Source organism: Carettochelys insculpta, chromosome 12, assembly GCF_033958435.1.
Source record: "Carettochelys insculpta isolate YL-2023 chromosome 12, ASM3395843v1, whole genome shotgun sequence".
NCBI lineage: Eukaryota > Metazoa > Chordata > Testudines > Carettochelyidae > Carettochelys > Carettochelys insculpta.
Genome location: NC_134148.1, coordinates 9955748 through 9978090, shown reverse-complemented (window position 1 = coordinate 9978090; position 22343 = coordinate 9955748). Strand labels below are relative to the sequence as shown.

At 44.3% G+C, this 22343-nt stretch overlaps 1 protein-coding gene across 9 annotated transcripts in view; it reads right to left on the bottom strand.

Annotated features, from left to right (window-relative positions):
• Window positions 1-22343, bottom strand: part of HERC1 (HECT and RLD domain containing E3 ubiquitin protein ligase family member 1) — a 280539-nt gene that overhangs the window by 225317 nt on the left and 32879 nt on the right. For all 9 annotated transcript variants that reach the window (XM_075007327.1, XM_075007334.1, XM_075007331.1 and 6 more), the window contains 5 exons: window positions 21471-21566; window positions 20804-20998; window positions 19304-19615; window positions 17916-18012; window positions 4178-4321 (listed from right to left, as the gene is read on the bottom strand). In XM_075007327.1, coding sequence (XP_074863428.1) covers window positions 4178-4321; window positions 17916-18012; window positions 19304-19615; window positions 20804-20998; window positions 21471-21566 — 844 coding nt within the window. The remainder of the gene's footprint in view (window positions 1-4177; window positions 4322-17915; window positions 18013-19303; window positions 19616-20803; window positions 20999-21470; window positions 21567-22343) is intronic.

The following is a 22343-nucleotide window of genomic DNA, read 5'->3' as shown; positions in this document are numbered from 1 at the left end:
TGGATAGAATCCATACTTCCTTAACTTACGGGCAAGAATGTTGTGGGAGACTGTATCAAAAGCTTTGCTGAAATCAAGGTATATCACATCCATTGACTTCCCGATGTCCACAGAGCCTGTTACCTCATCATAGAAGCTAAACAGATTGATCAGGCATGACTTGCCCTTGGTGAATCCATATTGACTACTCTTGATCACCTTCTCCTCTTCCAAGTACTCCAAAATGGATTCCTTTAGGATTCCCTCCATGATTTTTTCAGAGGCTGAGGTAAGCCTGACCAGCGTATAGTTCCCATTATTGTCCTTTTCTAAAGATGGGCACTACATCTACCTTTTTCCACGCATCTAGGATCACTGCTGATCTCCATGAGTTTTCAAAGATAACGGCCAAAGGCTCTGCAATGACATCTGTCAATTCCCTCAGTACCCTTGGATGCACTAAATCTGGAACCATGGATTTGTGTACCACCAACTTTTCTAAGTAGCTCTTAACCTGTTCTTTCCCCATGAAGGTTTGCCCACCTCCTTCCCATACTGCATTGCATAGATCCGTAGGTTGGGAACTGATCTCTGTGAAGACTGAGGCAAAAAAAAAAGGCATGGAGTACTTTGAGCTTTTCCTGCATCATCTGTCACTAGGTTCACTCTCTCATCCAGTAACCCTCTCCAATCACCCTCTTATTGTTAACATGCCTTTAGAACCCTTCTTGCTAACCCTTCACATTCCTTGCTAGCTGCAGTTCCAATTGTGTTTTTGCTTTCCTGATCACTGCCTGGCATTCTCCAGCCATATATTTATACTCCTCCGTACTCACCTGTCCAAGTTTCCACTTCTGATATGCATCCCGTCTGAGTTTGAGCTTGCCAAGGATTTTCCTGGTAAGCCAAGCTCGTTGGCTATCACGTTTGCTTTTCTGACTATGCAGCAAGATGGTTTGTTCCTGTGCCTTCAATAAGACTTCTTTAAAATACCGCCAGTTCTCCTGAACTCCTTTCCCCTTCATATCTGTTTCCCAAGGGATCCTGCCCATCAGTTCTCTCTGGGAGTCGAAGTCTGATCTTCTGAAATCAAGGGTCTGTATTTTACTGATTATCTTTCTTCCTCTTGTCAGGATCCCGCAGTCTATCATCTCATGGTTACTGCAGCCCAAGCTGCCATCCACTTCTATTTCTCCTACTTGCTTTTCCCAGTTTGTGAGCATCAGGTCAACCTGCACACAGCCCCTGCTCAGTTCCTTCAGCACTTGTACCAAGTAGTTATCCCCAACATTCTCCAAAAACTTCCTGGATTGTCTGTGTGCTGCTGTACTGATCTCCCAACAAATGTCTGGATGACTAAAGTCTCCCATGAGAACCAGGGCCTGTGACTTGGAAGCTTCTCTTAGTTGTCTGAAGAAATCCTCATCTACCTCATCTCCATGATCTGGCAGTCTATAGCAGACACCAACCACATCACCACCTCTGTTGCTTCAGCCTCTCAGCTTAACCCAAAGATTCACAACTGGCTTTTTGCCCTCCATATACTGGAGCTCTGAGCAATCACTCTGCTCTCTCATACAGTGCAATTCCTCCTACCTTCTCCCCCGCCTATCCTTCCTTAACTGTTTATACCCTTCCATGACAGTGCTCCAGTTACACGAGTCACCCCACCAAACCTCTGTTATTCCAATCACCTTATACTCTTTTGACTGTACCATGGCCTCTATTTCTTCCTGATTGTTTCCTAGGCTTCTTGCATTTGTATACCAACACCTTAGATAGATAGCCGATTGGCCTACCTTCTCCTTTTGAATCAGGGGTCCTCTTCTGTTGTTCCTTCCTGCTTCCCCAAGGAAAGACTAGTCAAACCAGTCTTATGGCCAAGGCTCAGTTCAACCAAAAGCTCCCAGGCAGCTGATTCAACCAATAACCCTTCCCTCCTGTCCTGTGGTGGGGGGGTGGGTTCAGTGCTTGAGAGGGCTTCTTCTCTGCATGGGATTTAGCAGGAAAGGCTGAGAAACTTGTTTTCTACGCTTCACATTTTATCAAGCGGGGCGAGGCTGGGCTGCCCTCCCCACTCGCCATGCAGCAGTTACATTTTTAAGCAGTCACTGCTGGGACTGTGCTTCATTCTGTCCCTTTTTAAAGAACAGTGACTTTTAAAAATAGCATTGTTACCAAATGTATTTCACCTCCTTTGGGCAATTCTGGGAGCACCCTTCTTGTGCCACGCAGCCAGTCATACAGCCTAGCTCAAGAACCATTGGGACAGCAGCAGAATGTAACTGGGGTCCATACGGTGTGTGTGTGGCTCAGGGGAGGATTTCATCTGAAGGAATGGAGCTTCGTTTTTAAAGAAAAATAAACTTTCTTATTAAACACGTTCTGGGAGCACCCAGCTGACTGAACCACTTCAAAAGGTTGCTCAATTTGTTTTCTGCGCTTCACATTTGTATGAGGCAGTCCTCCCACCCAAGGTGCCATATGACTGGTGGGCTAGCTCCCTCCCCACCACCACACCACATGGCAGCTGGTCTGTGCGGACCATGCTTCCAGACAGCAGCAAGTCCTGCCCTGTGCAGGGTGAAGGCTTCTTCCCTGCACAGGGTTTTTAGCAAGAGAGGCCTACAAACTTGTTTTATGTGCTTCACATTTTACTTGGCTGTCCCTGGCTCAACCCCAGGCTCCATGAGGCTGGTGGGCTAGCCCCCAATCCAACGTGGTGGATTGGCTGTCCAGACCTTCCCAAAGCATGTGGCTCGGGGAGGATTTCCTATGGTGGAATGGAGCTTGTGGGCTGCTCTCTCTCTTCCTTCACTCTCATGCACAGACAGTTGCTATGGCTTCTTTACCAGAAGAGGCAAAGGAAGCCCTTCATTGTATCTTCTAATGCTTCCTCAATTTTTCCTTCTCTTCTTGAGCCATTACTACTTCTGACAAAGTAATGGCTCCTTGCAGCAGCCACTAGATACCAACATGCTCTGGGATCTTTCCTTCTCTTCTATTTAGTCTTAGGGATTCATGATGAGTCTGGAGCTACTACTTCTAACAGTCTTCTTGCCTCATTTTGAAGAAATCAGTGCAATGGCCTCCCTAGAGTGTTCTTCACTTGTGTGGTGATTACTCACAAAATTCTCTCTCTCTGCACTTTAAACCTGGCTCCTTCTGCTAGATACAATGAAAAAGTGGTAGTGTATCTTCTTTCCTTGTGAATAATATGAAGTCTTTCACTAGTCACATAGACCCACTTTGAACCATTCCTGTTTGGTGTCTTTTCACCAGGGGAGAGACTTCTAAAAAATGGCGGTTCTTCACTTCTGTGCGGTGAGGGCTCACAAAATTTCTCTGTCTCTAGTTCAAACCTGGCTCCTTCAGCCTCTCTTGCTCTTTGCTTGCATTTAATGTCAATTTAAAGTGTTTGGTAAAAACTCTTTTGTAAAAGCTACTTCTTTCTGTAATGCAGATGACTTGAACAGTTTCCTCTCATTGGGGAATGAGACTTCTGAAAAATGGCCATTTGTTTTCAACAGCAAGGGGGAAGGAGGGCAACGCAGTCCAGGAAGATGACACCACACACCCCCAACCACTTGTGGGTCATTTTTTTCCCCATAACGCACTGGTAAAAAAATCCAGAATGCAATGGGGCTGAAGGAACTGTGGACTAGGTACCCACAATGCACTGCTGCAACAGTCAAACTTTGTCAATTTAGTGGAGACACACCAAATCAACTTTGTGAGCAAGTCTGAACAGTCAACTTCAACTTTAAAATCTAGTGGTAAGAAGTCGACTTTAATATATTTGACTTTATTTCGTAGTGTTCACCTACCTAAAAGACACTGCATTATAGTAGAGATTTAATGTAAAAATCAAAGCCTAGATATGTCATCGTTGTTTTTAAAAATCCTCCATTGACTTGCCTCAATCTTATCATATGAACTTAAGCCTCCTCTTATCCCCCTCAACAATTCTTCTCCTTAATTACCACCTTCATTTCAGCACCTTTACATAATATCACCAAATATTTACATCCACATTTACATTCTACCCCACCATTTCCCCAATCCTCCGTTTTAGCTCCTTCATAGATAACAACTCGGTCTATTTGAAGTGCAATAGGATTTTCCAAAAATGTAGAACTACATGTCAGATCACAAACAACCCATGTTTATTATTATTAATTTTTTAGGTTTTACATACCATTATCTCCTCCTCCAAATGACCATACTGTTCTTCCATCTTTGGAGAGTGCTATTGTGTGTGAACTGCCACAGGAAACCTCTCCAACATTGCTAATATCTTTTACTAAAGTTGGAATGTTACGGCTGTTGCTGTCACCGTGACCTTGGAAAAACAAAAATATATTTGGATATGTTTTTCTTCCTCCTATTTATGAATTCTAAGATCCATTAGTGTATTATAATTACATTAGAACTTTTCGAATTCATCACCTTGTAATTGTGCATTTATAACCTCTCAGCAATAATTTATAGAAAAATTCTGGAGCAAGGTCTCAATCCATTATTTTTACAAAACATACTAAAGAACTGTTACTAGTGCATTATGTAGAATCATAATTTAGGGAAATTTCTTACCTAGTATTTAGATCTGTGTTACAAAACTAAACCATATGGGGGTAACGAAAGCTTTTCTAACGCTGGGTTGTGGCTAACAGAAAAGGTGGCATTCTCATAAGGTGACTCTGGATATGGACTATAAAATCACTATGGGCAGGTAAGCATCACGAAAAGCCACTGAAGGGAGAAGCAACCTAGGATGAGTAGCCTGAAATACCAATCTTCAAGTCAGAACAGCAAAACCAGAAATCCGTTCAGCCCACTTTGGATCCAGGTAACACCTGGAAGTGCAGAGGGCATTGGGACTACAGCATAAACTAATCAGATGCTTTATCTTGAGAAAATAGAGCAATAAAACTGCAGACGAGGCTCATTTTCTAAAATCTAGTGGCAAAAAGACCTAAGCCTCAGAGCAGCACCTACTGAAAACAAGTACAAATGAAATCTAATATCCAATAAACCTCAATGTACCAACAGCACTATGTTCTGATTTTGCCACCTGCTGGGAGGAAAGCTACACAACCCCAGATTTGGTCTGGCACAGGACAAATAAGGAACTGAAATAATCAAACAAATGAATGAAATATGTTTTAGATGCGGCATAATGGCTTTATTTACTTGTTATTTTGCAAGTTTCAGTAATTCATAATGATTATTGATTGTGAATTGAGATTCTAGTGGTACTGTTATTTGCACATCTTTCTCCCCATGAAAATTGCAGTGAAACACATTTTTAAGAACTTATTTGAAATTTCAAAATATGTAAAAGTATTTTATTTCACAAAATTAACACGTAACACAATTTTTAATTTGTTCACCAAGCACACGATCACTATTAATCCTTCCTAAGACAGTAATTAATGCAATGTTAGTTTTAACTTGTACAAATTAGCAGAGGTATTTACACACACACACACACACACACACAAATTGAAAATTTACCATAAACAATAACTACATACAGCGAACCATTAATATAGAATGGTTACTTCCCTGTAACTGGTGTTTGAGAGGTGTTGGTCATGTCCAGTCCAATGTATACATAAGCAGCGCATTAAATTGATGGAAGACTTCTCTAACAGTACCCATCAGATTGGCTGTTGCATCCCCTATGATGATGCCTCTAGGCACCATCTATATATATACCCTGCCAACCCAGTGCCTACTACGTTTCTTCTTGCCAGAACAGTCCAACAGAGGGACAGCAGGCAGGTTTGGAATGGACATGAGCAAACATCTCAAAAACAACAGTTACAGGTAAGTAACTTCTTTCTTCTTCGAGTGGTTGCTCATGTGCATTCCACTATGTGACTTACCAGCAATTAGTATGGAGGAAGAGTCGGACCATCACTCACCACCGAGAGATGCACGGCTCTGCCAAACGCTGCATCCTCCTGAAATTGCTGGGTGACTGCGTAATGAGTTGTGAATGTATGAAGAGACAACCATGTAGCCACCCTACAGATGTCCTGAATTGGAATGTGCGCCAAGAATGCTACAGACAAGACTTGCGCCCTGGTAGAGTGCACTGTGATCAAGCCATAGCACAGCTTAGCGCACATAGTGATCCAGGATGACAGACGTTGTGAGGTGATGGAGAGGTCCTTCATATGGTCTGCAACAGCTTAATTAGCTCTATGAAAGAGGCCACTGTGAGTCCCAATCCAGAGAATGAAGCGCCTTATCCCTATTTGACACACGTGGTTTAGGGAAAGAAAACTACGAGAAAAATATCCTGATTAATGTGAAAGAGAGACACTACCTTTGGCAGGAAGGCAGGGTGGGGCTGAAGCATACACAGTATATTGGACTCACCTGCCTGGACACAGTAATTGCCATCACGAAGGCCGATTTATACAAGAGGTAGGCTAGAGAGCACGTAGCCAGAGGCTCAAATGGTGGTGGGGATGGGGGTGGGTTATAAGCTGAGAAAGCACCATAGTTAAGTCCCATTGCAATGGCTGTGTCACCTTGGAGTACAGCCTAATGCTTTGAGAAAAACTACTACTGGGTCTCCAAAGGAGGGACTTCAACCCAGACTCCAGGTGGAAGGCTGAAATGGTCACCAGGTGTACCTTTACAGATGAGACTGGCAGACCCTGTTGCTTTAGGTGAAGAAGGTAGTCCAGGAGCAAGAAGAACATAGCCCATACGGCTGACACACCTTTATCCATATGCCTCAAAGAAATTATTTTTCATTTGGCAGTATATGTCACCCTAGTGGAAGGACTAAAGCTGCCCACTAGGACCTCCTAGATGCCCTCCAAGCAATCAAGCTCAAGGGCCATGGCATTTGATACTATTAGGTGGAGAGACTCTAGGTCCAGGTGGCATAGTCTGCCAAACTCTTGTATCAATAGATCTGAGAGCAGAGAAAGTATTATGGGCTGGCTACTGACAGGAACAGTGGCGTGTTGTACCACGGCCACCTCAGCGATGCTGGGGTGATCGGTATCACTGTTGCACTGTGTTACCTGACCTTGAGAAGAACTCTGGGGATTAGGAATAAAGCGGGGTGGCATACAGGAGCTAAGAGAGTTGGAAAAAATTACCCAGAAAGTTACCTGAGTAAAAGTGCAGCTACTTTCACTTCTGGATAGCTGAGTACAATCTAGGTGTGACATGCGTGCACACATGCATTTGTGTGTACTTTTTCTCAAAGTAGTTTTCCAGAGGGACACCAGTGACTTAAGTACATTCCCCACCCCCTACATAGGTGTACTTTTACTTATGTTGCGTTTTGGGTACTTGTTCCATCTCTGGGAGCTGGTTTGCCCAGGACTGGTGGAGTCCATCTGAGAAGGACCCATGCCTGTGACCCTGGAAGGAGCAGAATAATAGACATTTCCTGTTCCACCAGAAGGCAAACAAGTGCACTTGTGGATAACCCCACTCTCAGAAAATGGGCAGAACCACATCCATCCTGAAGGACCACTCATGGGAGTGAAATGATCCATTGAGGTGATCCTCCAGGTCATTTTGTGCCCCAAAGGGGTATGAGACCTGCAGGTGAATGCCATGGGAGATACACAGGACCCAAAGCACAACAGCACTGTGGTTTTGTCAGTCACAACTAGAATACATTTGCCCTGAAGGTGGGGCCAGAAACGCTGGGCAAGCTAAACAGACCACCCGCAACCCTGGGACACTGATATGAAGTCACAAATCCATGGGAAACCAGATGACCCATGTGTACATGTTGCCAAGGTGTACCCCCACCCCACATCTGCACCATCTAGCACCAGAGTGATCTCTGGCTGTAGACTCACAAACAGGACACCTGCACAAACTACCTCCAAGCTGCAACCACCAGTGAAGGTATCACAGAGATCCCTGTCACACCACGATTACCCAACCCAAGGGGTCCTTGGACTGGTAAAACACTGACACCAGCCATGCCTGAAGCAGTCACAGGCAAGTGTAGCCAAGCACATAAGTACAAGAAGCCATGTGTCCATGAAGCTCCAAGCAGTTGCAAACTATCATGATCAGGCACGGCTACAAGGTGACCATCAAGTCCATCATAGCCCGAAAGTGAATATCAAATAGGGAGATGGTTACCAGAGTAGAACTGAGTAGGGCCCCAACAAATTCAATCCTTCGCATGGGCACAAGAGTAGATTTGGGCCTACTGAGTAGAAGGCCCAGATGGGAAATCTCTTTGGCTAAAGCTACATGGCAAAGAACCTGGTCCTGTAACCAGCTCACGATCAATTATCCAAGTAGGGGTAGTCCTGAATCCAGTTCTGGCACAGGAATGCAACTACCACCGCCATGCATTTCATGAAGGTGCAAGGAGATGTAGCCAGGCCAAAAGGAAGCACCCTGAACTGGAAGTGTCTGTTGGCCACGACAAACCAGGCTAATCTAAATGTGTGTCACTGAGATCAAGGGCAGTGGATAAAGACCCCTGGATCCAGACAGGTAATAATGGAGTACAGGGAGATCATGCAAAAACGGAACTTCTAAATGAAGGTGTCCACTTTTCCGAGGTTCAGGACAGGACACAAACCCATCCTCCCCACTCCTCCCTTGGCCTCCACAATAAGGAAATACCATGAGTAAAACCCCCTGCCCTGAATTACTATGAAATCGCGTCTATTGCACCCCAGAAGTAGGAGCAAAGTGAACCTCTTGCACAAGGAGATGCTCGTGAGAAGGGTCCCTGAAAAGTGGCAGAGAAGGGGGTTGGTGGGAGGGAAGGGAGCAGAACTGGAGTAGCCTATCCTACCTTGCTCAGGACCCAAGAATCTGAGGTAATTTGTGTCAATGCACAGTAGAAATCGGACATTCTGTTCCCAAATGGTGTGGGGGGATGCAGATCTGGGATAATATCCTGTTCTCTCCAGGCACACCCTCAAAATTGGCCCTTACGCCCCAGGGGCTGATTGGGGCTAATCTAGCATCACACAGGGGAGGAGAGGAGAGATCCTCTGCAGTTCTTGTGCTAACCTCTACAGTGCCCCTTGTCCTGCCTAGGAGGAACAGAAAAGAATGTTGTGTAGACACAGCCATCTAAAATCGATTTTCTTAACAGATTTATTAATGCTGTATTTTATCAATTTGATTTTGAGCATCCTCACATTCCCACATGCTCCCCACAAAATCAACTTATTACTGCCACACATAAGTAGTTTAAATCGACTGCTGCAGCAGTGTATTATGGGAACATATGCCACAGTTCCCTGAGCTTTGTAGCATTCTGGCTATTTTCACTGGTGCGGCATAGGAAAAGAACACCCCCACAAGTAGATGTCAGTATCTGACGACCTCTTCCCATATTTCATTCCCCTCCTTCCCCTGCTGTGCTAAACAAACATCTTTTTTTCCAGACGAGGTCTGACTTGCCTTTATAAGAGATGTGCTTTTCATAATTCAGGAGGGGGTGGGGAGGGGTAGTTAGAAAAAAGATTTTGGATTTCCCAACCAACAGGCTTTTGAAAATGGGATGCAGAGCACTGGATCTTTGCAGGCTTGGATCTGTATTTAGACATCCTGGCAAAGACAACCCTCAGAACAAGAATTTGTTTGAGCAGACATGGGTGCCACGTTGAAACTACAACAAATCTCAAATTCAGTAAACCTTTGAAACACACAATTTCAACTTGCGGTTAATTTGCATTAATGTGAGTTAAACGCAACTCAAAATACCGCTCCCTCCCAAACCCCCACCTAACCCTGTGCAGTCCCGGTTCAACCCCTCCCAGCCCCACTCACCACCTGTGCATGGCTCAGGCTCATCCCCACCCCCAGCTCACCACCCAAGAGACATGGCCCCAGTTCAATTCCCCCACTGGCTCAAAACCCTCATGCACAGCTCTGACTCAACACCCCCTGCCCTGGTTCAAACCCCTGCTGGCTCACCACCCAAGCATGGCTCCAGCTCACTGCTCCTGCTTGCGACTCCCTCTCAACACCCCCCTTCATGTGTGGTTCTGGCTCAAACCCCCTCTCCCCCTCCCCAGTTCAATCTCCTGCACCCCGACTCATCACCCAAGCATGGCTCCAGCTCAACCCCCGCCACCTGCCCCAGTTCAACACCCCCCTCTGCCCCCCGAGCACAGCCCTGGCTCAACTCTACCCCCCACCCTCCCCACAGCCCTAACCCACCCCAGGCTTAATCCCCTTGCCCCCCCTCATTGCCCCAACCCACTGCCAGGCTTCACAGTCCCCAACCGCCTCCGCAAACCCCAGGACTTACCTTTCAAAAGGAGCTCCAGGTGCTCCTGCTGCATCCCTGGCTGCAGAATGTGCATTCCACCAGGGGAACCCCGCCACCTCTGACTTACATGAGGGTGCGCAGGAACACAACCCTTACATAAAGTGAGGCACTACAGTAGTTTGCCCCACTGCCTTGTGGGTTATCCTGGGAAGGAGCAAGGCTAAGGGAGTAAACCCTGACAGAAAATCCGGAGGGGAGTCCAAAGGCGGTTCTGTGCCAACTTCTGGCATTAACCCAGCAACTCCTGCAGCTGAGCTGGTACCAGACATACAGGTTAATCTCTCCTTTGGACTATATCAGTAAAGCCAAGGGGGGAACACTGGTGTCTGGGCAGCCCAGGGTCCCAAAAAATTGCCCAGGCTCACGCTTGGAGAGGTATTCCAGCATCACTTAACAGCATTGAACCAACACGGGAGGTAACAGATACCTGTTATAAGCTCTTGCTCGACTGGCATAGAGAAAGAGCGTCAGGGGTTGCCTTCGATGGTGGGAGACATCATCGCATCTCACTGGACAGTCACCACCCGCCTCAAGCTGGGCAGCCCCCAGGCAGTAGGGTACTGTCCCTCCACAGTTCAGCTGCCTCACTGGGTGCATGAGGCTTAAGGTTCCCAAACCTGACAAGTGCCTGAAATTTGAGCACCAGGCAAACCAATAAGAAAATCAACAAGAAAAGGAAACCATCAAAGCTTTAAGCTTGCTTGCTGGAATGTGCGGACCATGCTGACTGGTTTGACTGATGATCTTCAGGACATCAGCAACACCCAAAAGACTGCTGTCATCAATGAGGAACTGAAGAGGCTCCAAGTTGACATTGATGCTCTGCAAGAGACGCGACTCGCAGATTTGGGATCTCTAAAGGAAAATGAGTACACCTTTTTCTGGCAGGGTAAAGCCCAAGAAGAACCCAGGGAGCATGGTGTTGGCTTCACCATCAGAAACACACTTCTACAAATGGTGAAATTAGTCATGGGCGGATCAGGAAGACTCCTTCAGGTCATACTTCAAGCTTGCGCCGGTCCTGTCCACCTGATCAGCGCTTACGCTCCAACCCTGTACGCCGCACCAGAAGTAAAAGACAAGTTCTATGATGTGCTTAGTGCTGCCATAGTGCAAATACCTGCTCACGAACAACTGTACATTTTCGGCAACTTCAATGCAAGAGTTGGAGTTGATCGTGACTCATGGCCTTCCTGCTTAGGCCACTTTGGTGTGGGGAAAAATGAATGAAAACAGACAGCGTCTTCTCGAACTTTGCATGTACCACAAATCTGTGCATCACAAACACATTTTTCCAAACCAAGCCACAGCAGAGTGTCATGGAGACACCCACGCTCAAAACACTGGCATCAACTAGACGTGGTCATTGCTAGATACGATAACCTCAAAAACGCCCTTCTGACACACAGCTATCATAGTGCCGACTGCGATATGGATCACTCGCTAGTTTGCTCCAAACTCAAGGTGATTCCCAAGAAGCTGTACCACTCTAAACCAACTGGAAGGCCCCGCATTAGAGCCGAAAAGTTCAGAGAGACCCTCGAGGAGAATCTGCGCAGCAGCCCTGGGGTTGCCGATGTGACATCCAGATGGCAGCATCTGAGGGATACAATTTACAACACGGCCTTGTCAGTGTTTGGAAGAAGAGCTAGAAACACAAATGACTGGTTCGAAGCTAACTCCGATGAGATGATTCCAGCCATCGAAAAGAAGTGCGCTGCACTCCTGGAGTACAAACGCTCGCTGAGCCAGAGTACCCTGCAAGCACTCAGATCAGCCAGAAAAACGGTACAGCAGACGGACAGGCACTGTGCCAACAACTACTGGCTCGAGCTATGCAGCAGCATCCAGACCAGTGCTGACTCTGGTAATCTCAGGGGAATGTACGAGGGCATCAAGAAGGCATTAGGACCCACCCAGAACAAGATGGCACCTCTGAAATGCAAATCTGGTGAAGTCATCACTGACAAAGCCAAACAGATGGAGCGCTGGGTCGAACACTACTCCGAGCTGTGCTCATGCGAGAACATTGTGGTTGATACAGCCCTTGATGCTGTCGAGCTCCTACCAGTAATGGACAGGAACCATCTGTGGATGAACTGAAGAAAGCCATCGACAGCATTGCAGTAGGAAAGGCCCCGGGCCAGGATGGTATACCACCAGAGGTAATCAAGTGTGCCACGGACACCCTCCTGGAACCCCTACGTGAGCTACTGTACCTGTGCTGGAGAGAGGGAGAGGTTCCACAGGATATGCACGATGCTAACATCATAACCTTGTATAAGAACAAAGGAGACAGAAGCAACTGCAACAATTACTGTGGAATCTCCCTCCTAAGCATCACTGGTAAACTGTTCACTCGCATCATCCTCTGCAGACTCCAGAAGATTGCTGAGAAGGTGTATCCCGAATCACAGTGCAGATTCTGCAAAGAGAGATCTACCGTTGACATGGTCTTCTCTCTGAGGCAGCTGCAGGAGAAATGCAGGGAGCAGAGGAAGCCACTCTATGTTGCCTTCATCGACCTGACCAAGGCCTTCAACTTGGTCAGCAGGGATGGACTGTTCAAATTGCTCCACAAGATAGGCTGTCCACCACGGTTACTCAAGATGATCCAGTCTTTCCACGAAGACACGAGAGGAACCATCCAATATGATGGCACATTATCGGATGTTTTCAGCATCAGGAGCAGCGTCAAACAAGGATGTGTCCTTGCTCTGACATTGTTCGGGATCTTCTTCATGCTCCTCCTGAAGCATGCCTTTGGATCTTCAACAGAGGGCATCTTTTTGCACACAAGATCTGATGGGAAACTGTTTAATCTTGCAAGGCTGAAAGCTAAGTCTAAGGTGCGGGAAGTCCTCATCAGAGATATGCTGTTCGCAGATGATGCTGCTGTAGTGTCACACACAGAAGACCAGCTTCATAAACTGCTGGATCAGTTCTCCAAAGCATGCAAGGACTTCGGGCTTTCCATCAGCCTAAAGAAGACAAATATACTTGCTTGGGACGTTGCTGAACCTCCATCAATCAGCATTGACAACTATATGTTAGAGGTCATCCATGAGTTCGTTTACCTCGGGTCCACCATCACTGACACCCTGTCATTGGAGTCTGAGCTAAATAGGAGGATAGGAAAAGCAGCCACAACTCTGTCCAGACTCAGCGAGAGAGTGTGGAATAACATCACGTTGTACACCCACACCAAAATGCAAGTCTACAGAGTCTGCATCCTCAGCACCCTCCTTTATGGCAGCGAGACTTGGACCCTGTACGCCCGCCAGGAAAAGAGGCTGAATGTCTTCCACTTGCGCTGCCTCAGGCGCATCCTTGGAATATCGTGGAAGGACAGAGTGTTCAACACCGCCGTCCTTGAGCAAGCTGGAATCCCAACCGTGCACACCCTCCTCAGGCAGTGGCGGCTCTGCTGGCTTGGCCACGTCCACAGGATGAATGATGGAAAGAGCCCAGAAGACATCCTGTATGGCGAGCTAGCCTCTGGCAAAAGACCTCCCGGATGCCCTCAGTTGTGCTGCAAAGATGTTTCCAAAAGGGACCTCAGGGAGGTAGACATAGAGCCAAACAGCTGGGAGGAGCTGGCAGACAATCACAGCAGAGGGAGGCAGGAACTACACAAGGGCCATCAGAAGGGTGAGATGAGGATCAGACAGCTAGCAGAGGAGAAGCGAGCCCACAGAAAGCACAATAAGGACCTGCCAGACACCCACTACACGTGCAACAGATGCAGCAAGGACTGTCACCCATGTGGGCCTTCACAGTCACAGTCGATGCAGCAAATGACGATCCCAAATGGAACTACAAAGGGCGCGATCCACAGTCTACGTAGACTGAAGGATGCTACTACTGTAGTTACACCTTGGGGCAGCTAAAAGACCCCCAGCTACAGCCAGCCCCAAAAATCATGACTATGGAGGGAGACACACCACCTGTCACTATTAACAGTGTGCCTAGGCTTGGATCTAGGTTTGGACCTGCATCTGGATGTAGATCTCCTGGAAAAGAAGACCTTTAGAAGAAGGATATGTTTAAGTAGACACATATGCTACACCTAAACTTCAATGAATCATGGCTCGGGGCGGCTAAAAGACCCTACACTACAGCCAACTCTGAAAATCATGTCTACCATGAGAGAATTCCCCCAAGCAGCTAAAAGACCCCTGACTACAGCCAGGGTTGGACCTGCCAAAAAAGACCCTCAGAACAAAAATATTCCTCACTGCAAGCCTTACTTTGAGAACTGTGGTAACTGTATAGCTACTACATTGCACAGATTGAAACAGTCACAGCTAGAAAATCATGACCCAGGGAAACTTCCCCTGGGTGGTTGAAAGATCCCTGACTATAGCCAGTCCCTTGGCTTTTAAATAAAGCCCACAGAAAAGTTTCCTCTGAAAGGGCAGCCACGCTAGTCACAATGTTTTTTCTTCTGTTACCCAAAAATCATGACCAGAGGGAGGCTTGGTTCAGGGTCAAGCCACATGATGTGGCTGGGCATGGGACAGTTCCAGACTGTGTGGTGCCTCCAGGGGAAGGGAAGGAAGGGTACTTAGGGGTCAGGACACAATGTGAGCAGCTGAGAAGAGTTTCTTGTTGAAGTACAACCCTCACCAAATGACTAGCTGCCATGTGATGCGGGGGAGGGAATGTTTCAGAATGTGTGGTGCCTCTCAGGGAGGCAAGGCAGTGGTGGGTGGGTGAGAGAGAGAACATGTAAACGGCCAAAGAGCAGTTTCTCATCCTGTCAGACAAGCACAATCTCCACCTATGGTCTAGCAGACACATGGTGCAGGGGTGGGGTACAGTGGCTGGCACCAGGCAGTGCAGGAAAAAAAGGCAGCTAGCAGGAGTATACACAGAACCACAGAACCCACAGCCACTCTACTAGCAAAGAACAAGAAAGAAGATATTTCAGCCTCTCATGACCTTGAAGCCACAGGCTTCCAAGTGCCAAACTGAAACAGTCTTCCTGTTGCCTAATTCCTCCACGTCTGACACCAGTGGAGATGGAAGAGGCTGTGAGGCATTGTGGGCACATACGGGACACCTCTGGAGGCTAATGAATTCAATTTAAAGACATGGCACATCATCACTACCCTTCATTTGGAATTTTAAATTCAAACTGAATGCTACACCTGTTAGGTTACTACGATATTATGCTACTGATATGTCGATTTTAGTGCACCATAAATTGAACTAATGGAATTTATAGTGAAGACAGGCACTTGAAAAAATCGGACTAAATGACTTAAAATAGATATTAACTCATAGCATAGACACAGCCAAAGCGAGCAGGCTGCTGAAGCCTAAAACTGTGATGCTCTGAAGACAGAAGTCCATCTTCTCCAGAAGGGGACCCAAGCCACCAAAGGGCAAGTCCTGCAGTGTGCGCTGCACCTCAGGTGGGAACCTGAAGACTTGCAGTGAGGCTGTATATCATGTGGCAATCCCCCTTATCATTGTACTGGTGGCCAAATGCATGGCATCCAGAGCCATTAGAAGAGTCAAACATTATCAGCATTGACGTCATTACCATTCACCAACTGCTTTGTTGGATTGGACATGCGATTTGAATGTCTGATCTGTGCCTCCCGACAGAGCTTCTGTTTTCTCAGTTGAAGGAAAGACGGAGGAGTGGTGGGGGCCAGAGGAAGCGATATAGGAATTTGCTGAAGGCACACATGAAAAAGTGCAGCATCAGTGTCGATACATGGGAGACCCTTGCCCAGGACTATTCCCAGTGGACAGTAGTATTCCATGAAGAGGTGGCAAAATTTCAGAGATCCCACTACAGTGCAGGTGAGGAGAGACGGAGAAGAAAAGAGCTGCAAACACTGTCCTGCCACCCTCCAACAGCTACCAACACCTGCCACTTCTGGTGATGCCACAGAGTACCACGGGGACCAACAACTGTATCAGTGGAACCGCCACAAACGGTGCTGCCTTTGGATCTGGAACAGGCTGTGGCACTAGGACTGAGGCCATGGAGGGAACCACTGGCGGAACTACCAACAGTATGGAAATCAGAGTAACGATCACTGGTTCCCTCTGGCACTGCTGCTTGTATGGTGCTGTAAACTCAGTAAGATCCCAGGAGACTTCAAAAAATATCCAGGGTGGATGGCAAGTTCAAAGTTCTCCACCACCAGCTCTGGCTAGTCTGTGACACCAGGTCAACAGCCTGAGGGTGCCAGACTTGATGGTGCCTGAGCTGAGATGCCCAGCTTGGGCAGACTCAGTGCTGTGCAGGCCACCTCTGGGATCCCTTGGTCTGTCATCTTCTTAGGCACAGTGCTGAAATGAGGAACCAGCAACATCTGAGGGAAAACAGTGCCATGAATCCCGACGCTCTTCATAGTGCGGTGCTGAAGCCTCCTGCACCAAGGTGAGAGCACTATATACCGAGGGAGTGGAAGTTGCATCATTAAGCTGGGGCCTAAGCACCAACTCCATCAAGATCATTTTAAGCCTCTGATCGCACTCCCTTTTTGTTCAAGGCTTACACCCCCTAAAAATGCTGCGCTTATTGATGCTAAGACTCTGCAATTCGGCAGCACACGGTTGCCTCTGGGCATATGTTTCCTGAACTTAGCACATTGTTTGAAGTCTCGGAGCTGCTGCATGCCAAACCAGTTGCAAACAAAATGGAGAAGGGAAACACCCCCACCCCCAGAATGCACAACAACTATCTACACTACAAATAACTACATACAAACAGTAGGGAAGAACCACTTGCAAGCAAGAGGCAGAAGCTCCAACAACTGTCATTGCAGAAAGAAGGGATTGAGTGAGCACTGGGCGAGCAGGAGTATATACAGATGATGCTGAGAGGTGTCACCACAGGAGGCGACACAGCTGACCCAAAGGGTAGAGCTAGGGAAACGCCTTCCAGCAACCATGCACACAGTGTGTACACCAGTGTCTTTTTTGTAAAGGGAAAAAAAAAAAAAAAGAGGCGCCGGCACTCAGCTGGCTCCTCGCCCCACCACCTCCAGCTGGAGCTGCTGAGGTACTGGCACAAAAAAGCACGAGCGCACACACAGTGGAATGCGCATGAGCAACCACACAAAGAAGAATATTTACAGTTCAACAGGAAAAGAAATAATTCAGTTACAGCCCACATAATTTAAAAATGAATACAGTACTTTTACTTTCACACAAGAGGGAACAAATCTTTTCTTCCCTCTCCATTTTCCTCAGGACTATATATACAATTGGCCTCAATACTTCTAGCATTGAGCTGGTTCTTTCTTTAGTAATCCTATTACTTAAGAACACAAAATACTTAGTGACAAATTTAGCCTACATTTTAATTTCAAATTTGCATGTTCAAAAAAGTGGTTTGTTTTTTTTAAATTACAGAACTTGTTGAGGAACCTGGAATATATGAAGGATGGGGCTTTTGTCACTCAGGAAGGTATGGGGACAGTTTGAAGCACTGGGAGAAGATTTAAAAACAAATAAGCCATAAATTGTTAATTTTGCAATGTAAATATGAAAACTTTAGTAGCCGTAGTATAAAAGGAAAATATCCAAAATAAATGTTTTGTATCATGACTGAACATATGCTCTTTTCAAAACCAACATCATGTCAATTTCATAGAAGAAATTTTTAAATTACCTAGTCTTCCAAAGTCTCCTTCTCCCCAAGTATACAATTCTCCATCTTCTGTAACAGCAGCACTATGCCTGTATCCAGCTGACACACATACAACTACCTGTATTATATGCAAAGAAAAAGAATAGGGTTATGAAAGTTTGCTTTCCAATACATTATTGGACTACTGTACTATAGATCCATTTTTTTAACCTCATAAAACTCGTTTATAAAAATTACAGTTATAAATGCTCTTTTTGTACTTAACAAGCATTTGCAAGCAAAGGGGAAGCAAAAAAACAATACAGAAAACTGAAAATTGGTAACTTATTTATTATGCAGATTTAAACAAAAAATAAACTGGATAATGTCTTCAAGCCAACCTGGTCTGACAGCAGTAAATGGAAGAAGGGAGGAAAACCCACACCTGGTTGTCATTAGTCATATTTCCTACAAGTCCAAACCAAGAGCTATCTTGAGGAAAAATATGAAAAGGCTCACTTTCACCCTGCAAAATTTTTATGAACATTACACCTATTGTTCTGGATCAACTAATTTGTTCCAGGATCCGGGAACTGTCCCATGAAAGCACTCCTTTCAAGGGATAAAGTCTGCAGTCAAATAGGGTGCCTGGAACTAAGGGAGTAACATGTTCCTTTCTGCTCCCCCTCCCACACGTCTATGGCAGTTGTAAGAGTGGCTCATTGTAAGCATTTCAAGATAGTCACTGTAAAAAAAAAAAAAAAAACAAAAAAAAACAAAAAAAAAAAGAGTATTGAGGGGTAGCCTTGTTAAGTCCATATCTTCAAAAACAACAAGAAGTTCTGGGGGACCTTATAGACTAACAGATATTTTGGAGCATGAGCTTTTGTGGGCAAAGACCCATGCCTCTGACAAAGTGGTATATATTGTCATTTAATATTGAGAGAGAACCGACAGCAAGTAACTCTCACATGCCATTTGTGACTCTGCTATAGATTTCCTCCTCTGAGGCCTTAACAAGTCATTCAGGCTCTCTGATTCTTCACGAGAAAAAATGGGAATAGTACACATTCATCTACTGCACCATGGAATTATGATTAATTAACGAATTCTGAGAAGAAAAAGCACTATCAGTGTTAAGAATTGTGTGCTAAATTACATGCAACTGAAAGTTCAACAGTCTTCTGAAATTAGGTACCAGTTCAGCAAAGTACTTAAGCACTTCAGTTAGACCCTCTGACCACCAAAGAAGCCAACCTGACTGAGTGAATGTTTAAGTGCTTAGCTGAAACAGGGGAACTTCCACCCTTCTACAATCCACTAAAGTGTAATTTTATAAACAGCTGAAATATTTGAGGCCTTAGGGAAGTACCAATATTGAATCACAAAGGCATGAAAACAAAAAGACTTTCCATTACAATAAAACATACCTTTCCTTGTAAAGGACCCTGAATAAGTTTGGGATATTTCTGCGTTGAACTATTTCCATGTCCCAGTTTTCCATAGTCTCCATCACCCCAGCTGAAGACTTCCCCTTCTGTGGTAAATGCTAAAGTGTGACCATCAGATCCTTTTGAAGATGATACCTTTTTAATAGACCTATGAGGCTCAAAAGTCAACTTTTTCAGCGTGGACTGGTTATTGGAGTCACCAAGCCCTAGCCTCCCGTAGCTGCCTTTACCACAGGCTCTGACAGAACCATCAGTGGATATGACAAATGTACAATATTGCCCAGCTTCAATCTATAAACAAAAAAAAGATAAAAATGTTATAAAAGTATATTAAATAATCTAAAACAAACTGTGCAAAGCTAAACATCTGTGCTTTTAACAGAAGACTGTACTCCTTCATGACTCTTTGTGATAATGCAAATTGAAAATGAAGACTGATTTAGACAAACTATAAAGAAACAGATTAATTTATCTTAAATTAAAAACACTCAAATCCAAAAACAAAGCTATTTTCTTGCTACATAGATATAAATATATTCCAATCAGATACTTAACCTAGTAATTTGCATCTCAATATATTTTAAGTTGTGATTCTCATCTTAAAAATGCATAACTAAATCGAGCTGAAATAAAACAAATTATGTATTCAGGACTTTCTCTGACATGAGTTAAGAATTTGCGCCTCCTTTAGTTCAGTCAGACTGCTGAATGGAAATGGGATCTCTTTTAAATTGGGCTTCTTTGCCCCCTTGGCAATCTCAATGCTGCTTCAAGGATTAAAAAAAACAAAGACAGCTTACTGAAATAGACTTATAGTCGGTTATGCTTCACTGTAATTGATGATAAATGGTCTCTCCAACACACTTATGAATTGAATGATCATTAAAATATGTAGTTCTATTAACCATACACAACACAGAATATGTATTTAAAGGAAATAAGACCTAGGTTTAAAACTTCCAGGGCAGAGGAAGATTACTTGGAGTACACAAGAGGGAATTTCTCCACACAGACTGTGCAGCACACAAAATATATCCACACACCATGCCACAGAACACTAACTCTGGAACCTTTCCTTGCAACAAACCCCATTAAAGTTCATTACCTAACAACTAACATTGTTGGTCCTTCCCACAAAAGCTCATTACCTAGTAAATATAATCACTGGTCTTATAAGGTGCTACATGACTGCTTACTTAGTTTTTATAATGAACTACGGGATCTGCTAATATCCCTGTTCATAGTTATTTAGGGAGAGTATTCATTTTAAAGTGTTATTCTCTTCACAAACCCAAAAAGAATTAGAATATTTCCAGATGTTTTTCTCTTTTTAAATATTAGGACTTGACAGTCAAAGCTAATCACAAAAACTCTTTAGGTCTTATATATTTAGGCATAGGAACTGGAAAAATGTCAAACATGATATACATCTTATTTTATTAACAGACTACATTAGATATTGCTACAAAAATTACTTACTGTTTGTGCATCAGAAAAACTTGGTGCTAGCTTGGGTTGAAGTATTTTCTCTTGCGTTCCCTCTACCAGCTGATGGCTGCTGTTGCTACCCCACACATACACTTCACAAGTCTCAGAAACAATGGGAGCATCACCAGTTTGTATGCTGTCTGGGCTGGCACATGTTCTAGAGTAGTCTGATGCCATTCTACATACCTAATAAATTAAAAAAGCACATACTAAGATGGAAACTAAACTAATTTTAGTTAATTTTCAATACATTTTCATACTGGCAAACCAACATGCCTATTCTTATATTCTGATCATTCTGATTAATTCAGTTGTTTTCTACCTCACATATGATGCTGAGTTTTAGCAGTAATCTGGTAGTTAAAGTTAAGGACGGGGTGTTAAGAGATACATAGGTCGTATGCCCAGCCATCCAATACACTTGTCGTATTATGCTCTTGGCCAAGTTTCTTAGCTTCTGTATTCCTTCAGTAAAATGGGGATTTTCCTCACCCAGTTTAGACGTGTAATTCATAAAACTTTTATAAAACACTAGGAATTATTTAGAAGGAATGCTAGCAACAAAGTTGATAATTTCACTTTTAAAAAAATTGAGCTAAACAGAGTGAAAGCATGAAAAATATAATTGGCTTAATTCAAGATCCATTAAAAGGCATACCTCCTCAAACAAACACAAAGCTGACTCATAGAGAGAGCATAAACCGTCAGATGTTCTAGTTGGTTCCCTCCACTGAGTTCGATCAGCAGATGATCCCTGGAATTGAAAAACGTTGATGATGTTGTCAGAAAGAAACAGATAACTATACATAGCAACAGCACATTATACGATATAATTGCGATGCATTTATTCTTCTAGTTGTGCAATGAAATTCAATTTGTTTTTGGAAATCAGTCTATAATCAAAAGAAGTTTTAATTCTGAATAACTAAACAACAACATGGGAAATACAATACATTCATAAGGCTTAACTTTTATTAACTACTCCAAAATATTGGTGGTTTAATTTTTAAGTTTGAATTTAAATTTCCTTAATGCTGTTTTAAAGTACAGTTTTGAGTGCCCTTTTTTCTTAAACTACAGATCAGTAACATTATTATTTTTGTATGATTCAAATCCTCCAATGATTTCAATGTTGTTTTCATATTTAATGGTAAAAACAAATTAGACACATTAGATAACCTCTGCTTATATAGAATCCAAGCTTCCTATGCAAACACCGATCTTTCACTGGCATATCTGTCTCACAAAACCCAGATCTGAAAGACAAGCACTCTAATTAGCACTTAAAAGAATCTTGGTTTGATTCAAAATCTTATCCAAGTCCTCCTAAAAAAAACCTGTGGGTCAGTTCACCTCCTCTGAACATAAACATGACACAAACTGTACCCATATGATCAGTTACATTACAGATTGAAATTCTCTCATCTGGCAATATCCTTAATGTAGCATGATTTTAATTAGCCAAATGACCACTTACCATGGGTGTGGCCAAGTTTCCCATGGTCCCATAAAGATTTTTTTTTTTTTTAAC